General features: G+C 44.5%; 1 protein-coding gene across 4 annotated transcripts; it reads right to left on the bottom strand.

Annotated features, from left to right (window-relative positions):
* Window positions 1-1,181: 1,181 nt before the first annotated feature.
* SC5D (sterol-C5-desaturase) lies at window positions 1,182-17,246 on the bottom strand. Of its 4 annotated transcripts, none has more exons than XM_073321256.1 (5): window positions 17,129-17,246; window positions 10,441-10,658; window positions 9,217-9,349; window positions 7,046-7,146; window positions 1,182-5,377 (listed from the first exon to the last, which is right to left on the bottom strand). In XM_073321256.1, the coding sequence occupies exons 2-5, from the start codon at window positions 10,648-10,650 to the stop codon at window positions 4,928-4,930; spliced, it is 894 nt and encodes a 297-aa protein (XP_073177357.1). In that variant the 5' UTR covers window positions 10,651-10,658; window positions 17,129-17,246; the 3' UTR covers window positions 1,182-4,927. The 4 variants fall into 4 exon arrangements, with proteins under 4 accessions (XP_073177357.1, XP_073177354.1, XP_073177355.1 ...); XM_073321253.1 differs by lacking the exon at window positions 17,129-17,246 and adding an exon at window positions 13,577-13,726; XM_073321254.1 differs by lacking the exon at window positions 17,129-17,246 and adding an exon at window positions 12,401-12,756.
* Window positions 17,247-18,685: the final 1,439 nt, after the last annotated feature.

The following is an 18,685-nucleotide window of genomic DNA, read 5'->3' on the forward strand; positions in this document are numbered from 1 at the left end:
GCCACCTTGGTAATGAAGGGTTACATTTTCTAAAGGGAGGAGCTGTAGGTGCAAACTGGAACACTGTAAATTACCTGACTTGTACGTGGAACTGGCACTCCCAAAAGGGAAGATGGGTGTTATGAAGATTAACCTCCTGCCAAATTTTTGTAAGTATTTAAACACCTAAAGATGCATATGGATGCCTAGGAGGTTTCAATGTCAAGGGGACTTGGGCACCTTATCCTGCATAGGCAATTTTGAAAATACCATTAGGCATCCGTGTGCATCTTTAGGTGCCTCCCTAGGTTTCAGAATCTGGCCCTAAGTGTTTAAACATTAGTGATTGACTCAGGTGACTGGTGGTAGGATAGAGGAAGGAGTTTGAATCCTCTGTTTGGTCTCTGAGGGACCTGGTGTCAATGGGCAATCGGAGACTAAGGACTGAAAGACAAATAGAAACAAGACCATCTTCTCACCTCTTGAGAGACTATCTCCTGCTCAGGCTGGAGGCAAGTTGGCAGGGCCAGTTGTCATTACCTACACAGTTCCTCTTGTTTGGACAGAGAGCTGCAGTCTCTAGAGGTATCAGTCTGGCCCATCTTACCTCTTTGCAAAAGGGCACTAGAATGCCTGGCTGGCATTCCTGATCTTGTATACACACACCTTGTGCAGTAGTCTGTAGGCAGATGAAGTGGACTGAGGACTCCGTAATCCCTTCTGGGTTTATTGTGGTGACAGCACTGATCCATGGGGTGGGGTCCTGCTTTTACCCTTTTTATTAATTATCCAACCACCCAGCAGTTAAACCACCTTTGTAAAATTCCTTTTATTCTCTCAGGTCTGATACTAGAGCACCGCAGGCATGCAATGGTGCTTTACAGATTCACCATGTCCTTCACCAAAGAGCACCCACATCCAGCATCTGAGCTGACCAAGCACCAAACAGGTGTGCTCAGCACGTGGAAAGGGCCTTAAAGAAAGCCCACATCCTTTTTATTTGTTCTGACACAAGCAGAAGGGCTATACTTGTTCAAACACTCTGTGGCAGCGTCAGACTGCAAGCAAAAATAATACATCCAGTGGGAATAGGCATTTGCTTCTTACTCTGTTCAAAGATTTGTTGCAGAGGCCATTTCTCCTCCAAATCATCATTTGGCTGTAGAGATATCTTGTAAAGTGAAGAACAAAACCATTGCACATTTAGTTTATTTAAAATGCAGACTTTTATTACTTGTTCAGAAAACATTAGCATTAAAGACCAACACACACTGGTCTGCAACAACTCCTTTCAACACAACCTTCATACAGTAACTTCATTTGTTATTTACACAAACATACTATGAACTCTCCTGCCTCTGTGCCATGGCTCGTTCTCAGGAGGGTAAAGGTCTGTGCAAACAGCTTCACTTGTTTACAGTATGAACCAGAGACATTCTGTTGGAACACTGCTGTGCATGCATCACACTTTAACCACTGGGAGGGACTGGCAGGCAGAAGTACGCTTTGTGCAGAAGTTTCTAAAGTTGGAAACGGCTGACGAACCTGTACCCACACCCTGCCTTGCCAAATCTGAACTGGAGAACACTAAGATAGAGGTTCCCACCAACTGGTATCCAAAACTCACCCATCTCTGCTTGAAAATGGGGCTTGTGACTTGACTAAGATGTCTAGAACTCACACATGCTTCAACTCCCTGTGCACCTTGGGCACCCCTTGGAAGGAAGGGGTCACAGAGATGTAGTCCAACAAACCAGGTAGTGTTGCGCTAAGAGGTTGGCTGGTGCACTAAAAATTTCTCCTTTCCTTGCAGTTAACATAATTGCATGGAGAGGAACACATCTATCCATTCTAAACTGCTCTTACCATCTCAACTTACATGCCTGCTTCCCTTCCTCACCCAGTGCTCTTCAACTATTTAGTTATTTGGCATATTTAATTTATGGATAATATATTGGTCATGCTACTACAGCCAATACTGCATAGCATTTGGTGAACAAGCTCACACTGTCCAAGCAGCCTTCTCACAAGGAAGGCCACCTTTTTCCTACTTTGATCATCCATTTCTTCTATGTGTTCACTGTTCTAATTGCTGATATCTAACCACTCTATGCATTAGCATTTCTCTAATTTATGAACAGAGCAGGGGACTGACTTTCAGCTGAAGTCAGTGGGAACTGCAGATGTTCAGCATCCCTGAAAAAAACCAAGCCCTAACTGCATTATTTTGTTCTCCATTTAAGGAATTATAACAGGCATTTGGTTTCCATTGGGGGACTTTGGAATTCTGTCTGTATTAATATTTTCACCTCTGATTTGTATTTTAGAAGTGCTTTTTGAATAGAACTTACAGTAGGAACTGAACTTACCCTGTAGGGGGGAAAAGGTTCTTCATGATCATACCTAGATTTTTCTAAACAAAGCTACACCCATGCTTTAAGCCCCCTCCTGCCTACCTTACCGTGAGTTGGGCACACAAGAGCAGAATAAGGCCCCACAGGACTTCAGGAGAGGTATTTAATGAACTTCACAAACCAAAACCTCATATGTTCCCCAATTCTCCCAGGAACCAAGTGCTCAGAAGTAGAGCAGAAGCAACAGCTTTGCTGCATGCCTGCAACCTAGCCCTGTACAGGCCAGCCAGAGTCCTGCTGAGCCAGCACCAGGCTTCAGAAGCACCCACTGAAATAGTTGGGACAAGAACTCCAGGGCACAGGCACAGCTGTTTCAGAACAGCATAAATCAGAATCCAGTATGCAGTTCCCCTGGCTAGTGGGGCCATTTAAGACCTTAGCAACACAGGGCAGGTCATTTTGCTCCAGCAGGTCTGGGGAAGGGGGGAGAGCCTGGTGGGGCTGAAACCTCTACCAATTGGTTGCTCTGTTCCATTCTCAACAACCTTCAGAGGGGATGAGGCTGCTAAGTGGTTAGGGCTCAGCAGCCAACCTTCTCTACAATGGTCCTCTTTATCATGCAAGTTCCATAGTGTTTTCCTACACAGCTTCTCTGCCTGCAAGGCTGGTTCTACCCTGCTCCCCATTCAAACTATTTTACCACAGATAAACTGTAAGGGAACTCTTACTGCCATGCAAGATTTAAAACAAAACAAAAACAAAACAGATTATACTACTATACACCAGGGGATCCTTGCTTCCTGAAGGAGAGGAGCAGGAAAAAACCCACACACCATTCCTCTTCAGCTCTCTCCTCATGTTAGGTAATTTTGTAATGCTAGGTAAACTGTATTAGAACCAGCAAAGCTTTAATCTCTTGTAAGCAGTTTTTAAAAGAACTGGTTTCTATAGCTAAGAAAAACCTAAGATTTAAACTAACTAGGCTGTTAGAAAACGGTAAAACAGAACTGTCTTCAAAATTCTTAGAAGCACACCTGTTCTACATCAAAGCTGTGAGATTTTGTGTAGTGCATGTCTGCACAATAAAAATATTTTTGATTACTCTTAAGTCAGATGCTAACAGGGAGAAAAGAAAAAAGCAGCAAATGGAAAGCCAATAAGTCATCTGGTAGCTTTCCCCAACTGATGTGAAATGAATGTTAAAACATCTGAAGTATTTCCCCACCTCTGAAAACAGTGGCCAAACTTAAAAAAAGTTTTCCTTCCTTGAAAAGGTACAGTATTACTGTAGGATTTCAACCTGCCAACTGATTTCCACAGGAATTATAAATACATTTGTCAAAAGATTACCAAAAAAACCTCAGATTGAGAAGAATTTCCTCAAAGACAGAATTCCTGATGCTATAAATCTAAAGTGGGAGAAATTACCCTGTTTGAAAAACACTGAAAGCTTCTTGGAAGTACAACAGTCTATGTTCCTACAGTTACTTTGAGCAGTCATTCTGCATGATTTGACTGGGAAAATTGACAATATAGAATACAATTACTTTATTTGTAGCAAATATGTATCAGTGCTAAAAATATACACAACATGCAAAAAGTTATGCTGTTGTCATGTTGTTCAAAGACTTTCTATTCACCATTAGAGATGGGAGCTCATGCTTTCAAATTCATTAAGCCCAAGTATAAGGCAATATAAATGTGGGCAGGTGAAAAAAATGTTCCAGTTGACAATGCAATAGCATTGATAGATCCAGTTAAACAATTCAACATGTAGTTTATATAAACAGTGTAAGATTTTATTTAAAAAATGGTAGGGCTGGTCTATCTTCCTCCTATTTTAAGATACACAAAATTTCTGCTAGAACAATGTTAGCTCTGTTTTGATTCAGATGGTTTCTATTTTAATGCTAAGCTAATATATAAAAGTTGCTGGATAAGTAATTGGGAAAATGTATGTTTCCTCTTTTATTAAGCTGGAGGTATGTGCATGCAGAAAAGTATAGTCACACATTCCATATGCAAAGCATTAATTTGTATTGACGCACGCGTCTTCCTTTATTCGATCAATTTTCCTTTGACATACACTGAGCCAATAGTGAAATTTCTGTATAGCACCACCTACAGCATCCTGGCTCAATTAGCAAAATTCCCAGTAAGCTATCACTGTGCAGAGATCACTTACTATCTGGAACAATGTACTTCCAGGAGAAAGCTTTTGAGTAGGGCAAAAAGATCTTCTGTTATGGCAGAATTGAAATGCAGACTTAATATATTAGAGCCTATACTAGAAAATGCACTCCCAATTTCAATGCTCTGACATGTGCATTAAGTGCTGCAGAAAAATCTTTTCATTATTGCATCAACATTAGACATTACATAGGTCTTCTGCTTTTTACTCTCACCATAAATGGCCCCCATTATGGGACTGTATTGTGGTACTTAACTATACAGCTCCACCATAACCACCCTACTAAGCACCTAAAATGCTGCATCCCAAGAATGCTACAATGGGGAAGGGCTCTTTATAAGTAGGTTTTTCCTTTTAAAAGAACTGTAAGAGTCAGGGCCTTTTTACAATAGCTTGAGGAAATTTATTCATTCTTTAGACTGTCTCTATTCACCAATTCATCCACATGGCCTTTTTTAATACTGGCCAATTCTCCGCTCTTTAGCTTTTTCAAATAATCATGTGGCCCTTTCCCTTCAAAGGATGAGGGGCTTTTGTAGGAGCCCCCAATTTTATCCCAGAGTGTGAAATACTGACCGTAGTTGTAATCAAAATACAAGTGATGATCGGTGTGATGGGCAGAGCCATTGATAATGTGTTTCAAGAAATCCGGCACACGGTAATCGCCATCATGAATAGAGATTGTCCAGACATTGACAGCAATGTAGAGACCCAAGTAGGTCACTTTGTGCAAAGGAAAGAGGAAAGGATAGATGTGATATGGAATACTCTGCAGGAAGCCATCCACAGGGTGGAAGGCGTGACTTGCAAATGGCGTAGCAACCTTCCAGCGGTGATGGGGCTTGTGCAGACGCTAAAGAACAGAACAGAGTTAGTGCTTATGTTTTGACAAGGCAAAAAAATGGGGCTTCAATCTGGCACCTCCTAGCTCTATACTGCCTACCATATGACTAGGAATATGTCTGCCTAACTGCATTTTACTGTAGCTCTATTTCTTCCTGGTCTCTCAACTTGTAAACCGAGACAGGGTACGATGCAAGCTCTGCTCAAGCTAGTGTGCTAAAAACACTGTGGGCATGGTGACATCTTTGGCTAGCTGCCAGAGTCTGTACCCAGGGGACTGGGCGGCTCAAATGAGCTGCTGCAGCCACACTGCCATTTTAGTGTGGCCTGCTGGAGCCGAGTCAGCTGCTGTGTAGACACACATTTCCCCCGCCAAAGCAGCAATATCTGGAAGCAGGTCCAAATGGCTTATTTGCCACCCTACAATTTGTGGTGTTTAAATCACTCTTGTACTGCAGAGAACAAGGTCAGATTAAAAAGGACATTTTTCATCTAGAGTTTGACACCCACAGAATTGAAGATTTCCACCATGTTAATGGGTCAGGTTAACTAGTAACACCACCAGGGCCATGAGAAACAAACATTTATCTTATGCTAGATAAAAATAAAAATCTAGTCCTATGTTATGCTTAGGGTCTGATCTGAAAGCCAGTCAGTGGAAAGATTCCACTTCTACTTCAATGGGGTGTATTCACAATGTCTTTTACAAGCAATCCTAACCAGTTCCCTGTGGGTTAAGTAATCTCATTTGCCAACATGGAAACTGAGGCAGAAAAGGGGATGTGACTTATCCTAGGCTGTAGGGGGAATTCTCTGAATTAGATTCAAACACAAGAGTTCCTGGCTCCCATGCCTGAGCTCAGACCAGGAGCTGAAACCTAAAATGTTCACTTACATTATACCACCATTGGGCTAGAAGGAATTAAGCATGTGAGTAGCCCCAATTAATCCCATGGGATTACTCATGTGCATCAATTCTTTGCTTAATTGAGGCCTAAAACCTTTATTTTTCTATTGACATCGTGACAGTGTCTTTCAACATTGACATATAAGGTATGCAACCAAAATACACTGGGGAGGAAAAAACCTCAGCCCAATCCCAGCCCTTTTATGCTGCTTAAAAAGGGCCAGAGCTAGGGAGGATTCCTCCAGCACAGGAACTGTGGCAGACATTCACAAGGCTGCCCTCCAAGGACTCCCCTTGCAAAACCCAGCATAAGGGATAGCACAAGGACAGGGCTGGGAAGGGTACATCAAAGAGATTCTGATCAGTACTGCCACAAAGGAGGCTAGCCTGAGGAAGCTGCCATGCTTTAGACACATCCTCATGGCTCCTACCCCCAGAGGAGCCGAGGGTCAGGTAGGCACAAAAGTGGCTTAAAGCCACTTGCCCCCCTCCTTCTGGGCTGCAAGTTCTGCCTTACCTCTTAGAGATCTTTGTATTTATAGTAAAAAACCCAGTAGCGTTCCATTACATTTTAAATCAGTCTTGCTAAACTGCCATTAAAATATACTAAACCAGACAGACTTGTCTGTCCTTTCTAATGAAGGATATTTTACTCAGCCCTTCTGGGCAATGCCCTGCTTTTAAAAAAAGGGAGGGTCACATCCTGGGCGAGTGGTTATACAAAGTTGTTCTGACATCTAGTAAGCTTTATATCTATATCACTACTTATACCTTGTACACAAGTTTATGATGGAGGAACCTGTGAATCCAGTAAATGCACATGTCGGTGAAGAAGAGGAAAGAGAGCATGCTAAGGATTACACCAAACCATCCTAGGAAAAATAAGAGATTAGACAATTAGGTAAGTGTCAAGATTGTGAGAAATAAGTCTGAAAAGGTACAAAGAGCACAGAATTACTGAAAGATTTTACTTCTATATCTTGAGGCTAAATCATTTAAGTTATAAAGAACAAGCTCAGCTCAACAGGATTTGCATTGTATTAGTGTAGCAATTCTTGCTGGTGAAAAGTTGGGATTGCTTTTAGGTGCTAAAATGCTGAACTGAACCTAATGGAGAAGATTTCAGTATGGTCTCATTCATAAAGAGATGTGATCTGATCTTAACACCATCCTCCTAAAAACACATTAGTACTTTAAAGGACACTGTCAAGTAGCTAAAGTTACACTTCCACACACTAGTGTATATAATCAGATAGAAACATATGCAGTTTTTCCAAAACACAGGTGAAGACAGGAAGGAACACAAGACTGTTTCCACTTTGGAACCAGTACACAGACTGGTTAAATGCAGCCAACAGAGATACTGAAGTTAGGTTGAGTCTCCTAGTTTACAGAGACTTGATTTAACCAACCAACAAATGCCCTTATTACCACTAACACCTTCAAACTGAAAACTGCAACTATTTACTTCATTGCTTATTACCAGTACAAAATGTAAACCTGGCCAATGAAACAGCAAAGTCTCATTGTTTTCTGTGCCTCTCCCCCCACCCCACCTCTGTTGGGCCCCTGTCCTGTCTCTTAGGTTATAAGCATTTGGGGACAGGGGCCATCTGTTTGTTTCACATTTGTATGCCACCTAGCATGGTGGGGTCCTGGTCTAAGATTGGGCTCCTAAGCCCTGCTGTAACTAATGGTGGATTCCTGGTGCTGCAGTGTTTGGGTTGCAGTTCTGCAGGGGAATGTTTATTTGTTTAACTGAAACCATTTCTAGTGGAGGGAATGGAATGCATGAAAAGGGTTTTGTAAAAAAAAAATGAGCTCAGACAAAAATGTCAGTTGCAGGCTGCCCTGAAAACTTCCAATTGTGCAGAAAGGCATGAGGAGCAGTATCCTCCCAAGTGTTCTCTCTAACTGGAATCCCACTTTTTAGATGTGGGATATTAAAGCTGTATAGTATGTTGTGTGTAAGGGAGGTAACTCTTGATTATGCCCTTAGACTTGTACAGCACTCAAAGAACAAACCTAAACAAAGATTTAATTTCAGGCAGGCTTTTTGTAAATGAATCTATTTTAGGATAGAAATAGCATGAGCCACTAGAGAGGAGAACTGAGTTGTCTTTGATGGCATAAACCATTAATGCTGTCAGCTTCACTAAAAATAGGGACTGGTTCTTCAGTTTTAGCTCTTGGATGCACAAGTGGGAGGAATAAGAAACATACCCAACACACACAATGCCACCACCATTTGTGCCAGACTACCTTGTGTCTGCACATGAAAAAGATAAAGACAAGCTTCTCTTCAGGTGAGGTTTGAAGAGGGTGTAGACACTAAGGCCCTCATTTATGGTGGTGTCAATCAGGAGTAACTGCACTGAAGTCAAAGGAGTTACACAGTAATTGTCAGGATCAAAGTCCTTTTGTTTAAGTCCCTTGCCAAGAGGAAATTTTTTTGGAGAATTTTAAAGCATCAGAGTTCTGACAGAATGCATGCCATTGTGTTCTTTTGTTGAAATATACAATTCAGCTCAGCTTTGGAAGTAGCCAGGTGTAATACAGCTTAATGGATACATTTTAACAAACCATTTAGGCAACCTATCAATTTACATAGCATTTTCAGCATGAAGGCATGTTCTCACTAAAAGGAGAGAGAATAAATAGGGCTGGACACACTTAAGGGAAAAGAGGTGAGGAGGAAGTAGGTTTTACAGAGCAAGAGAGGTGAGAAAGTTAGCAGGAGATTGTATTCCAAGCTAAGGGGCTAGTAGGGATTAGAGTGAAGCTAAGAGGGAAGAATGAAATGCATTAACAATTGAAATGTAGCTAGGATGCCAAGTATTAGTATTGTAGGGCCTAGTACCCCATTGTGCTAGGCTCTGTACATTGGAAAAAAAGACAGCTCCTGACCCAAGGAGCTCAGTTTAAGTAATGAATTTCCATACCATATGGAGAGTCTTCAATGTTGTCATAAAGCCTGCTGTAACCCCTGACCTCTGCAAAGAAGAGTGCAACTGTGGGGATGCTGATCCAGGGCAGTGACTGCAGAGCATATTTTATCTCGAGCTGCACCTGATTCTAAATAGAAAAGCAGACAGGTTTTAAATTTTCCAGGAGAATTTGAGTGACTTTTCTCCAGAACAGGAAGAGCAGAGGTACTACCAACTTCATGCCTGCTTCTGCCCCAGATCAGTGGGCCAATTAAACGACTCACAATACACTCATTTTGTAGAAAAGACCTAGAGCACCACCCTCGTAATAATCCTCCTGAATCAAGTTTCCTCTGCCATGTTCTGTCATGAGAGAGCAATTCATTATCCACTGCCAGTACAGTCCTGCCAACAGTGGTCTTTGCAGTCATAAGGTTGTTCATCAAGGAAGTGGCACTTTGTCTCTACCTTTAAATATGCCAAACCTCCCTGCCATTGTGTTTGGCAGAACTGTTGGCCTCAGAAATGCTGGGCTGGAAGGGCCTCACAAGGTCAACTAGTCCATCCCCTTGTGTGGAGGCAGAAAGAAGTTAATTTATAATTAGGAGTCCTTTCCACCCACTGTCGCTTTTGTTCTTAAGGTGAAGTTTCATGTTTGCGTAATGCAATGTAGCCTTGAGATTGGAGGGTGCTTTACCTGTATTTTTGATTTATCTGATAGGCAGCAGGCAATGGAGGAAATGAGTACAAGGTTAGGAAGCTGCCAGTCCTAAGTTCCAATTCTGGTTTATTCACTGGATTACTATTTAGTCTTGGGCCACTTACTCTGCCTCAGTTTCCCAGCTTTCAAATGCTGACACCTACCTCTCAGGGGGATTGAGAGGGTTAATTACAGTAGAATCTTAGAGTTATGAAGACCTCAGGGAAATGGAGGTTATAACTGAAACAAAATGTTTCTTTCAAAAGTTTACAACTAAGCATTGACTTCATACAGCTTTGAAACTCTAATATTCTGAAGAAAAATGGTACTTAACCATCTTAATTTAAAACCAATCACAGAAGCAGTTTCTGCCTCAAAGCTTCCTCCCCCAAACAAGAATCAGAGTCCATGTGGATCCTCTTAATAGTTGACACATATTTGAAGTGTTATGAATGCATATCAAACCTTAACTCAGCACAGAATATGAATTCTTGAGAGGTAAAGTTGTTATACTAGGAAAAGGCTGAAGTTCTGCTCACCTCTAGAAACTGGGGGTGTTGCTTCAGAGAGTGATCAAAAACCAAGTAGTAGCTCAAAGTTCCAAACAGCAAATAAAGCACAAGTGCACCAAGATTTGTTACAATAAGGAGACTGGTGATCTGTCGAAAGGGCTCATCCTCAGGCCATGTGGTGGGATACACATATGGTGTAAAAAAGTTGTAATCTACATAGTTCAGGACTAGATCCATTGTTATACCTATGGAACATAACAAGTGCATTAATGCTCCACCTCCAATGTAAACGGTTACATGTCAATGGCATAAACCACCACAATTGTGTTCTAAATCCATGATAAATATGGATATTTAATCTCATGTACTTGGATAAACAATTTCACTTGACTGTTGTAAACAGTATGTCGGACTATGAATGGTATGTTGTTTCAAGTATACATCTTATATAAGAGCCTATTCCATACTTTCGAAAAACCAGTGAGAAGTTCTATTTATCTTCACTAAACAGGTATAGCTGGTTAACAGTTATGTAGCTTCCCCCACCTACATGCCTCAGTGAAAACTAAAGCCCTAGGTTTGTCCTAGTTATGACTTCCAATTTTTTCCACAAGTAGTGAAGTGGTAAAATTTTGAAAAGCAGTAACTGGCTTAGGAGTCTGAGTCTCAGACTTTCAGTGGCACATAAACACCAAGACCCAGATCCTCAAAGGTATTTAGGCACCTAACTCTGGTTGATTTCAGTGGAAATTAGGAACCTAAATATCTTGGAGGATCTGTGCCCTAGGCACTTTTGAACATTTTACCTGTAGTCCTCTCCAGTTAGAGCTGCTATACAACAGTAGTTCTCTACCTTTCCAGACTGCTGTAGCTGTTTCAGGAGTCTGATTTCTCTCATACCCAAAGTTTCACTTTATTCAAACTGCTTACTTATACAAGAGAAAGATACAAAAAAAGTCTCACAGCACACTGTCACTGAAAGACGGCTTATTTTATCCTTTTGTCTGTATGAAATTTGAGTTTGTACTGTCTTGGCTAGTGCTTTTTATGTAGCCTGTTGTAAGATGAAAGCAAGTATCTGGACAAGTTGATGTACCCCCTGGAAGACCTCTGCATAACCCCAAGGGTACATATACCCCTGCCTGAAAACCACTGCTACACAAGACCACACTTTAAAAAAGTGGCAATTAGTAAAGGAGTTTAAACAATTTTTCATGCAAGACTGCAACTTGTACTAGTCCCCCAACCCCTGGTTAATACTCCCCTGATAACCTCCTTTGAAACAAATTTATCACCCATAAGCTTGTTTGAAATTCCAGCCCCAAATATGCCACAAGCTTTCCTCTTACCAAAAATTAAGACTCTTGTGTCTCACCATGAGAGTTTTAACCATGACCTGAAGTGGCCACATCTTAAGCAAGAAGCAAGGTATGTGGGCATGGCCCATGAAGTCCCTGGCTTCTCTGATGAGGTGGCCATTTGTTATAAGTAGTCCCTAAACTTCTGAATTTTCAAAATTTGTTTTTAAACAAAACATTTCCACCAATTTTTGACCATCTCCTTTAATAAAGACACTTCTCTACTGGACAGAAGCATTTTTTTAATCTACTGATGAAGTGCTAAATAAAATATGCAGTGTAGTTGTAGCCGAGTCCATCCCAGAATATTAGAGGAGGGAATGTGGAAGAGGTAACGCCTCACCCATCTCTCAGATAAGAAACAGGCATTTTTTATTTGTGGTGTTATACTGCCTTGGAACCTTGCTTGTGGCCCAGGACCCCACTGTGCTAGATGCTCTACAAAAAACAGAACAAAAAGACAGTCCATGCTGCAAAGAGTTGACAGTCTAAACAGGAGTGGACTGAGACCACCAAGTTATTTCACAGCTCAGATCAAAAGTAAGCAGAGGGGCCAGATCATGATTCCTTTACTCTTAAGGGGTGACCTGTTAAAATACAAAGGCACTACAGATGTGAACAACTTTCACCAATGTGAGTAAGGCATTCAGTCTCATGGATGGCAACTGATTTCTCTCAAGAGTGACCCAAGCCAGATTAGAAGAACCAGTGACGGAGACAAAAAGAAGGTCCCTCTTGTGACAAGACTCCTGCTGGGCTCTTTAAAATAGAAGACATTTACAAAGGTCTCCTCCTGTGCAATCTGAGAAGGTAAAACTGCTCCAGTCAGAGATCACGCAAAGATCAGTGAGAATACATCCCTGAAAAGGGAAAAGGAAAGGAGCTGGCAGGTAGAGGGAAGACAGTTTCTGCCCCCATCTGTCATGGATGGGCATGCAGTGGGGTGATACTCCCACAGCCAGAACTGAACCTCCCACCCTGCTGGGATGGTCTCTGAACTGGGAATGTGGGGGTTAGTGCCTACCCCACCGCCCTGCACCCCCTTATCATCCCCTCCCCCTTCACCCCCCCTCCTTTGCTAAAAACTCCTCCCTAGTCTCCCCCTGCACCCCCTCCCCCCAGTGTGCCCCTGCATCCCCCCCCCCCATCTCCTTCTGCTCCCTCCCCCTTCACCCCCTCTCCCCTTGGCTAAAAACTCCTCCTTGCACCCCTAGTCTCCCCCTGCACCCCCTCCCCCCAGTGTGCCCCTGCATCCCCCCCCCGCATCTCCTTCTGCTCCCTCCCCCTCGGCTAAAAACTCCTCCTTGCACCCCTAGTCCCCTCCTGCACGTCTCCCCCCAGTGTGCCCCTGCATCTCCCCCCCCCCCATCTCCTTCTGCTCCCTCCCCCTTCACCCCCTCTCCCCTTGGCTAAAAACTCCTCCTTGCACCCCTAGTCCCCTCCTGCACGTCTCCCCCCAGTGTGCCCCTGCATCTCCCCCCCCCCGCATCTCCTTCTGCTCCCTCCCCCTCGGCTAAAAACTCCTCCTTGCACCCCTAGTCCCCTCCTGCACGTCTCCCCCCAGTGTGCCCCTGCATCCCCCCCCCCATCTCCTTCTGCTCCCTCCCCTTCACCCCCTCTCCCCTTGGCTAAAAACTCCTCCTTGCACCCCTAGTCTCCCCCTGCACCCCCTCCCCCCAGTGTGCCCCTGCATCTCCCCCCATCTCCTTCTGCTCCCTCCCCCTTCACCCTCCTGCACCCCCTCGGCTAAACACTCCTCCCCAGCGTGCACCCCCCCAGCGTGCTCCCCCTCCCCCGTCTCCTACCTGCCCCAGCCGAGCCCCTCCCCGCTGACTGCCCGAGTCCCCCGCGAGCGGCTGTAGTGCTGAGATGGGGGCGTGGCCACCTCCGCTCCCCGCCCCCCCCCAAGCGCGGCAGGGAGGCGGGGCTTCGAGGTAGCCTGATGCGGCGTCAGAGCCCGGCCCGGCTCGCGCGTTGCGTGACGCAGGCGGCGCGCGCGGCCGCCGCGCTCCCGCAATAGGTGGGCGCCGGCTCCGCCCCGCGAGCGAGCCGGGGGGCGGGCGCGTGCCCTGCAGGGCCCCGTGCCCTCTGCTCAGCAAACGCACGGTCGCGGCGCAGGTGTCGTGCGTGCCATTTTCAGAGCTGTTACGGGGGGGGGGGGGAGGGGCGGGCCGCGCGTGGGGGGAAGTTGGCACCTTTCTGCCGCTTAAAAAAAAAGGTGCGAGCAGAGCAGGCAGCCCCCCCGAAGGAAGGGCTCGATTAGTCAAGTGTCCCCTTTATCACTGCATCGCAGGCTTGCAGTGATGGAGCCGATCGTGGCGTCCCGAGCAAGGTTACAAAAGGAGGTAGGTTGATTCTAAGGAGATATTCGAATCAGACACGGAGGGCTGGAAAAGGCGTCTCCGGAGGAGATCAAGTGTAGCCCCTTGCACCCAGGGCCAAGGAAACCGAGACCATCCCAGGCGGATGTGTGTGTAACCTGTACTAAAAAACCTCCATTGATGGTGATTGCACAGCCTCCCTTGGAAGCCTATTCGAGTTTAGCTACCCCTATCGTTAGGAAGGGCCAGAATCAGTTAGCTAGCTCTTGATGTCTGGAAGTATTTGATAACCATTGGCATGTCTAAGCTATTGAAGGGAGAAAAAAAAAGTCTTGAAAAGAAACACCACAAGACCCGTTCTAGGGATGTGGAGTTCTTGTATTACCGTGGAAATGGATGCTGTAGAAAAGTCCCAAGATGATCCAGTAGGAGTGGACTGGAGGAGGGAAGGAAAAGACAACACCTTCCAGTCATCTGGGACATTTCCCCAGCCTTTAGAAAGGTTAGCTGAACACTCCTAAACAGAACATAAACTAGTTAGATGGGCTATCACCAGCAGGAGAGTGAATTTGTGTGTGGGGGGGTGGAGGGTGAGAACCTGGATTTGTGCTGGAAATGGTCCACCTGATGATCACTTTAGATAAGCTATTACCAGCAGGACAGTGGGGTGGGAGGAGGTATTGTTTCATATTCTCTGTGTATATATAAAGCCTGCTGCAGTTTCCACGATCTGCATCTGAGGAAGTGAGCTGTAGCTCACAAAAGCTTATGCTCTAATAAATTGGTTAGTCTCTAAGGTGCCACAAGTACTCCTTTTCTAGTTAGATGCTGTATGCCAGGTATCTATTTTACTTAAATCAATCACTATTGGGCCCATCTGGTATGCATTTTAAGCAGCTCACTGCCATATCCTTTCTGAAAGGAGGTTACTGGGGGTTCAGTTAGAAGGTCCCAGGTGGAGACTGATGACTACTCACCCTGTATAATGTTTTGTGGGCTGTATTTTACGATCTGTTAAACATTTGATAACCTATGCTGGTATGAACACAGGAAATATGGCAAATCAAACCAGTGAACCATCTAGCATGTTATCCTAGGGTGGCCCATATCTCACACACCTGAAGGAAGGTGTGGTAATGCCTGTAGTAGAAAATGAGTAACCTGCCTACAGGAGATGTTTCTTTCCAATCGCTATATGTTGCGAAATGATCCTGATTTTCAAGCACTCAAATACGTGCTGGGTCTCTCAAAACCCAGTAAAGCTACATTACTAACAAAGGCCCTGATCCTGAACTGTTAATCAGTGGGAGTTTTACCATTGACTTCAATGGGTGCTGGACTAGTCCCAAAGAAGACTATCTAAACTCAACAGGACCCAACAACTGCCAGTCAAACATACCACAATAAAAAGCCTATTTGAAATCATCTCATTAATAAAACAGGAGTGGCAACAACTGGTAGGCATTTGTTTCTCTCCAAATGGGTTAATGGCTTTGAAATGTCAGTTGGTATGCAAAATGGCAGATTCTCTTACTTAGAGAAGGATCAAGACTCCTGCAACTTGTTTTATGAGCAATAGCCACACAAATGTGGTTTGAGTGCTTGGAAAGTCCATGCTAATTGAGCAAAATTCAGATTTGCAAAGCAGGTATCAAGAATTGCTCCTATAGTGTTCAAATACTTGGTCAATGCTAGAAAATCTAGCATTATCTCTCCATAAAGAGAAATTTCATTACACTTTTGAAGGACTTGAAAGCTATGCTGTGTGTGACTTCCTTGTTTTATTCAGAGAATATATGAAATATAGTGTAGGTTGAGGGACAGATTGTTGCTGATACCGTTAAAACATCAGACAGTCATCCCTTACTGTGTGACACCATTAACAGTATTTGTTACCGCTATAGGAATAGGAAATGTATACTGGTGAAGATCAAGGACCTATATAGGGCTTGAATTTGTTTCTATATATTCTAGATGGATCTCTATGCATCCATGCAATGCCTCCCACCTCTACACTGTTACTTTTAGCAGTGTAGCACCCTGCTGCCTTCCAGTTGCAGGAGTCTTTCCCCACCACAAAGGCAGGCTCTGGCAGTGGTGAACTGGAGCCAGAACCAGAGCCTCTCTGCCTGATGTAGCTACACACCATAGTGACAAGTGTGGATGCAGCCTGATTTCACCGTGGTGTGTAGCTACACATGCACTGCCTGTACCCTACATGCTACAACAAGTGAAATGGAAAGTGAAACTGACCAGGGCAAGTAGAGTCAAGGGCAATGGAGGAACAGAGGGGGCAAACAGTGAAAAGACCAAACGTATAGCCAAAATTCAAACTTGAGTGCTAAAATTAACCCTGACTTGGTTATTGTTCCCCCCCAGAGTGGCATCTAGGGACCTTACTAAAATTGGGGCCCCACTGTGCTAAGTAGTTAGTTCATACGGGAAGAGATGGTCTCTCCCTTGACTAGCTTATACTTCAAATATAAAAAGAGTGGAGGGGAAGTAGAGGTACAGACAGGAGGAGTGACTTGGGCCACCCTCACACAGCAGGTGAGTGGCAGAGCTGGGAGTAGAATTTGTGTTTCCTGGACTTCTCCTCCAATCCCCTGTCTACTAGGCTAAGGGTTCTCAAACTTTTTCTGAGTGAGCTTCCCTCCCCCCACCCCCAACATGCTGTAGAAACTCTACAGCCTACCTATGCCACAGCAGCTTTTCCTGTGTATAAAAAAGTCAGGGCAAGCATTAGAGGGTTGCAAGCAGGGCGTTTACCTGGGGCCACACATCACACAGTCCCCACAAATCTAAGTTACTTAGTGTAATGGGGTTCACTCACCCCTGTGGTGCCTCCTGCTGGCTGTCCTGGGGATTAGCTCTGTTCATCAGCACACTGTCCTCTGGTGGTGCCTCACCACCATCACTCCTGCTCTAGGACCTATAACTCTCTAAGGACAACAGTATCCTCTTCTGTGACAGCTCTCTGGCTGTGCTTCCCCCTTCCAGGGAATCTGCAGTCCACTGTTCAGCCACTTCCCTTACCTCAGTCTGCAAACTCCAGCAGCCATCCAGAAATTGTCTCTCACTCCCCCAGTCTCTGCTAGCCGTACTGCTTTGTCCAGGGCACTGGCTATTCTTTCAGTCTTCCAGAGACAGTCCTTCCTCTATGAGCTCCTAGTAAAGAAATGTGCCCCAGTCCTTTGTAGCTCTCTTTTTATATGGGCCTGCTTGGCCCTGATTGGCTGCTCCCTTCAGCCCTTCTCTGATTGGCTGCCTCCTGTGCAACCTCCCTTGGGCTTTATTAACCCCTTAGAGCCCAGGGCGGGGCAGGCACCCCATCTCACATAGGCTTTGGTTTCAGCTCTGGGCAGGGCTCGGGGCTCCAGGCTTCAGCCCAAGAGGTGGAGCTTCGGCTTTCTGCCCTGGGACCCGGCAAATCTAATGCTGGCCCTGCTTGGCGGACTCCCTGATATCTGCTCGTGGCCCCCACAGGGGGCCCCGGACCTCTGGTTGAGAACCACTGTACTAAACCTCTTCCAGTGAGGCAACTAAGTACATGTGGCCTACACTTCAGAGGTGCTGAGGTAACTGAAGTCCGCGGATCCTGTGGAGGCTTAGCACATCTGAAAAAATCAGGCCACTTTTTAGCGAGGCGCCCAAATATGCAATTAAGGGGCCTAAGCTTAAGTACTGTACCCAAGTTGATTTCAGGGGACTTGCACTGGCATAAAACTGGAGTGACGACGATGATGATGAATCAGACCCAAACTACATGGAGATTTTATTCTTGATCATGTCTGTTTATGAAGACAGTGAGGGGCATGACATAAAATGTAGATTACTGAAAATACATTGTATGTTTCAAAGTCAGGTCAACTCCTGGTAAGGCGTTTGAAATTCCATTCTTAATAACAACCCAAGCTATCACTCCTTAGTTACAGCAACAATCAGCATAGCAACTGGAAGAGGTACAAACGTTCGAGCTTCAGGTTTGTACACACCAAAGAAAATGGTTATCAGATATACGTGAAATGAGGAGTACCGTTTTTTGAGCTGTTCAAAGTGAAATGATCCGGGTTATATTCAGACACAAATCGACAAACAGTGCGTATTGTCTTGACATACAGCCTCCGTCTCATTCTTTTGCTTTTTCCTGACATATTGTCTTCCTTTTGTGCTGTAATTTAACATGATGCTGTTTGGAATATTTCTGTTTTTGCTGCAGCACAAGCTACAGCAAGCTGGAGACAGTGCTTTCTAATAGTTAAAGCAGGAGACATGGATTCTCTTCCTACTACAGCAGGGGTCGGCAACCTTTCAGAAGCAGTGTGCCGAGTCTTCATTTATTCACTCTAATTTCAGGCTTCGCATGCCAGTGATACATTTTAATGTTTTTGGAAGGTCGCTTTCTATAAGTCTACAATATATAATTAAACTATTGTCGTATGTAAAGTAAATAAGGTTTTTAAAATGTTTAAGAAGCTTCATTTAAAATTAAATGAAAATGCAGAGCCCCCCTGGGCCGGTGGCCAGGACCCAGGCAGTGTGAGTGCCACTGAAAATCAGCTCCGTGTTATAGGTTGCCTACCCCTGTACTAC

This window comes from Lepidochelys kempii, chromosome 22, assembly GCF_965140265.1.
Source record: "Lepidochelys kempii isolate rLepKem1 chromosome 22, rLepKem1.hap2, whole genome shotgun sequence".
In the NCBI taxonomy this organism is placed as follows: Eukaryota; Metazoa; Chordata; order Testudines; family Cheloniidae; genus Lepidochelys; species Lepidochelys kempii.

Excerpts from the sequence above, each read along its gene's own strand:
- SC5D (XM_073321256.1), bottom strand. The coding sequence starts at position 10,650 with ATGGATCTAGTCCTGAACTATGTAGATTACAACTTTTTTACACCATAT. Across the intron at positions 9,350-10,440 it reads AACACCCCCAGTTTCTAGAG|AATCAGGTGCAGCTCGAGAT; the intron begins GTGAGCAGAACT and ends TTTTCTATTTAG. Across the intron at positions 7,147-9,216 it reads CATTGAAGACTCTCCATATG|GATGGTTTGGTGTAATCCTT; the intron begins GTATGGAAATTC and ends TATTTTTCCTAG.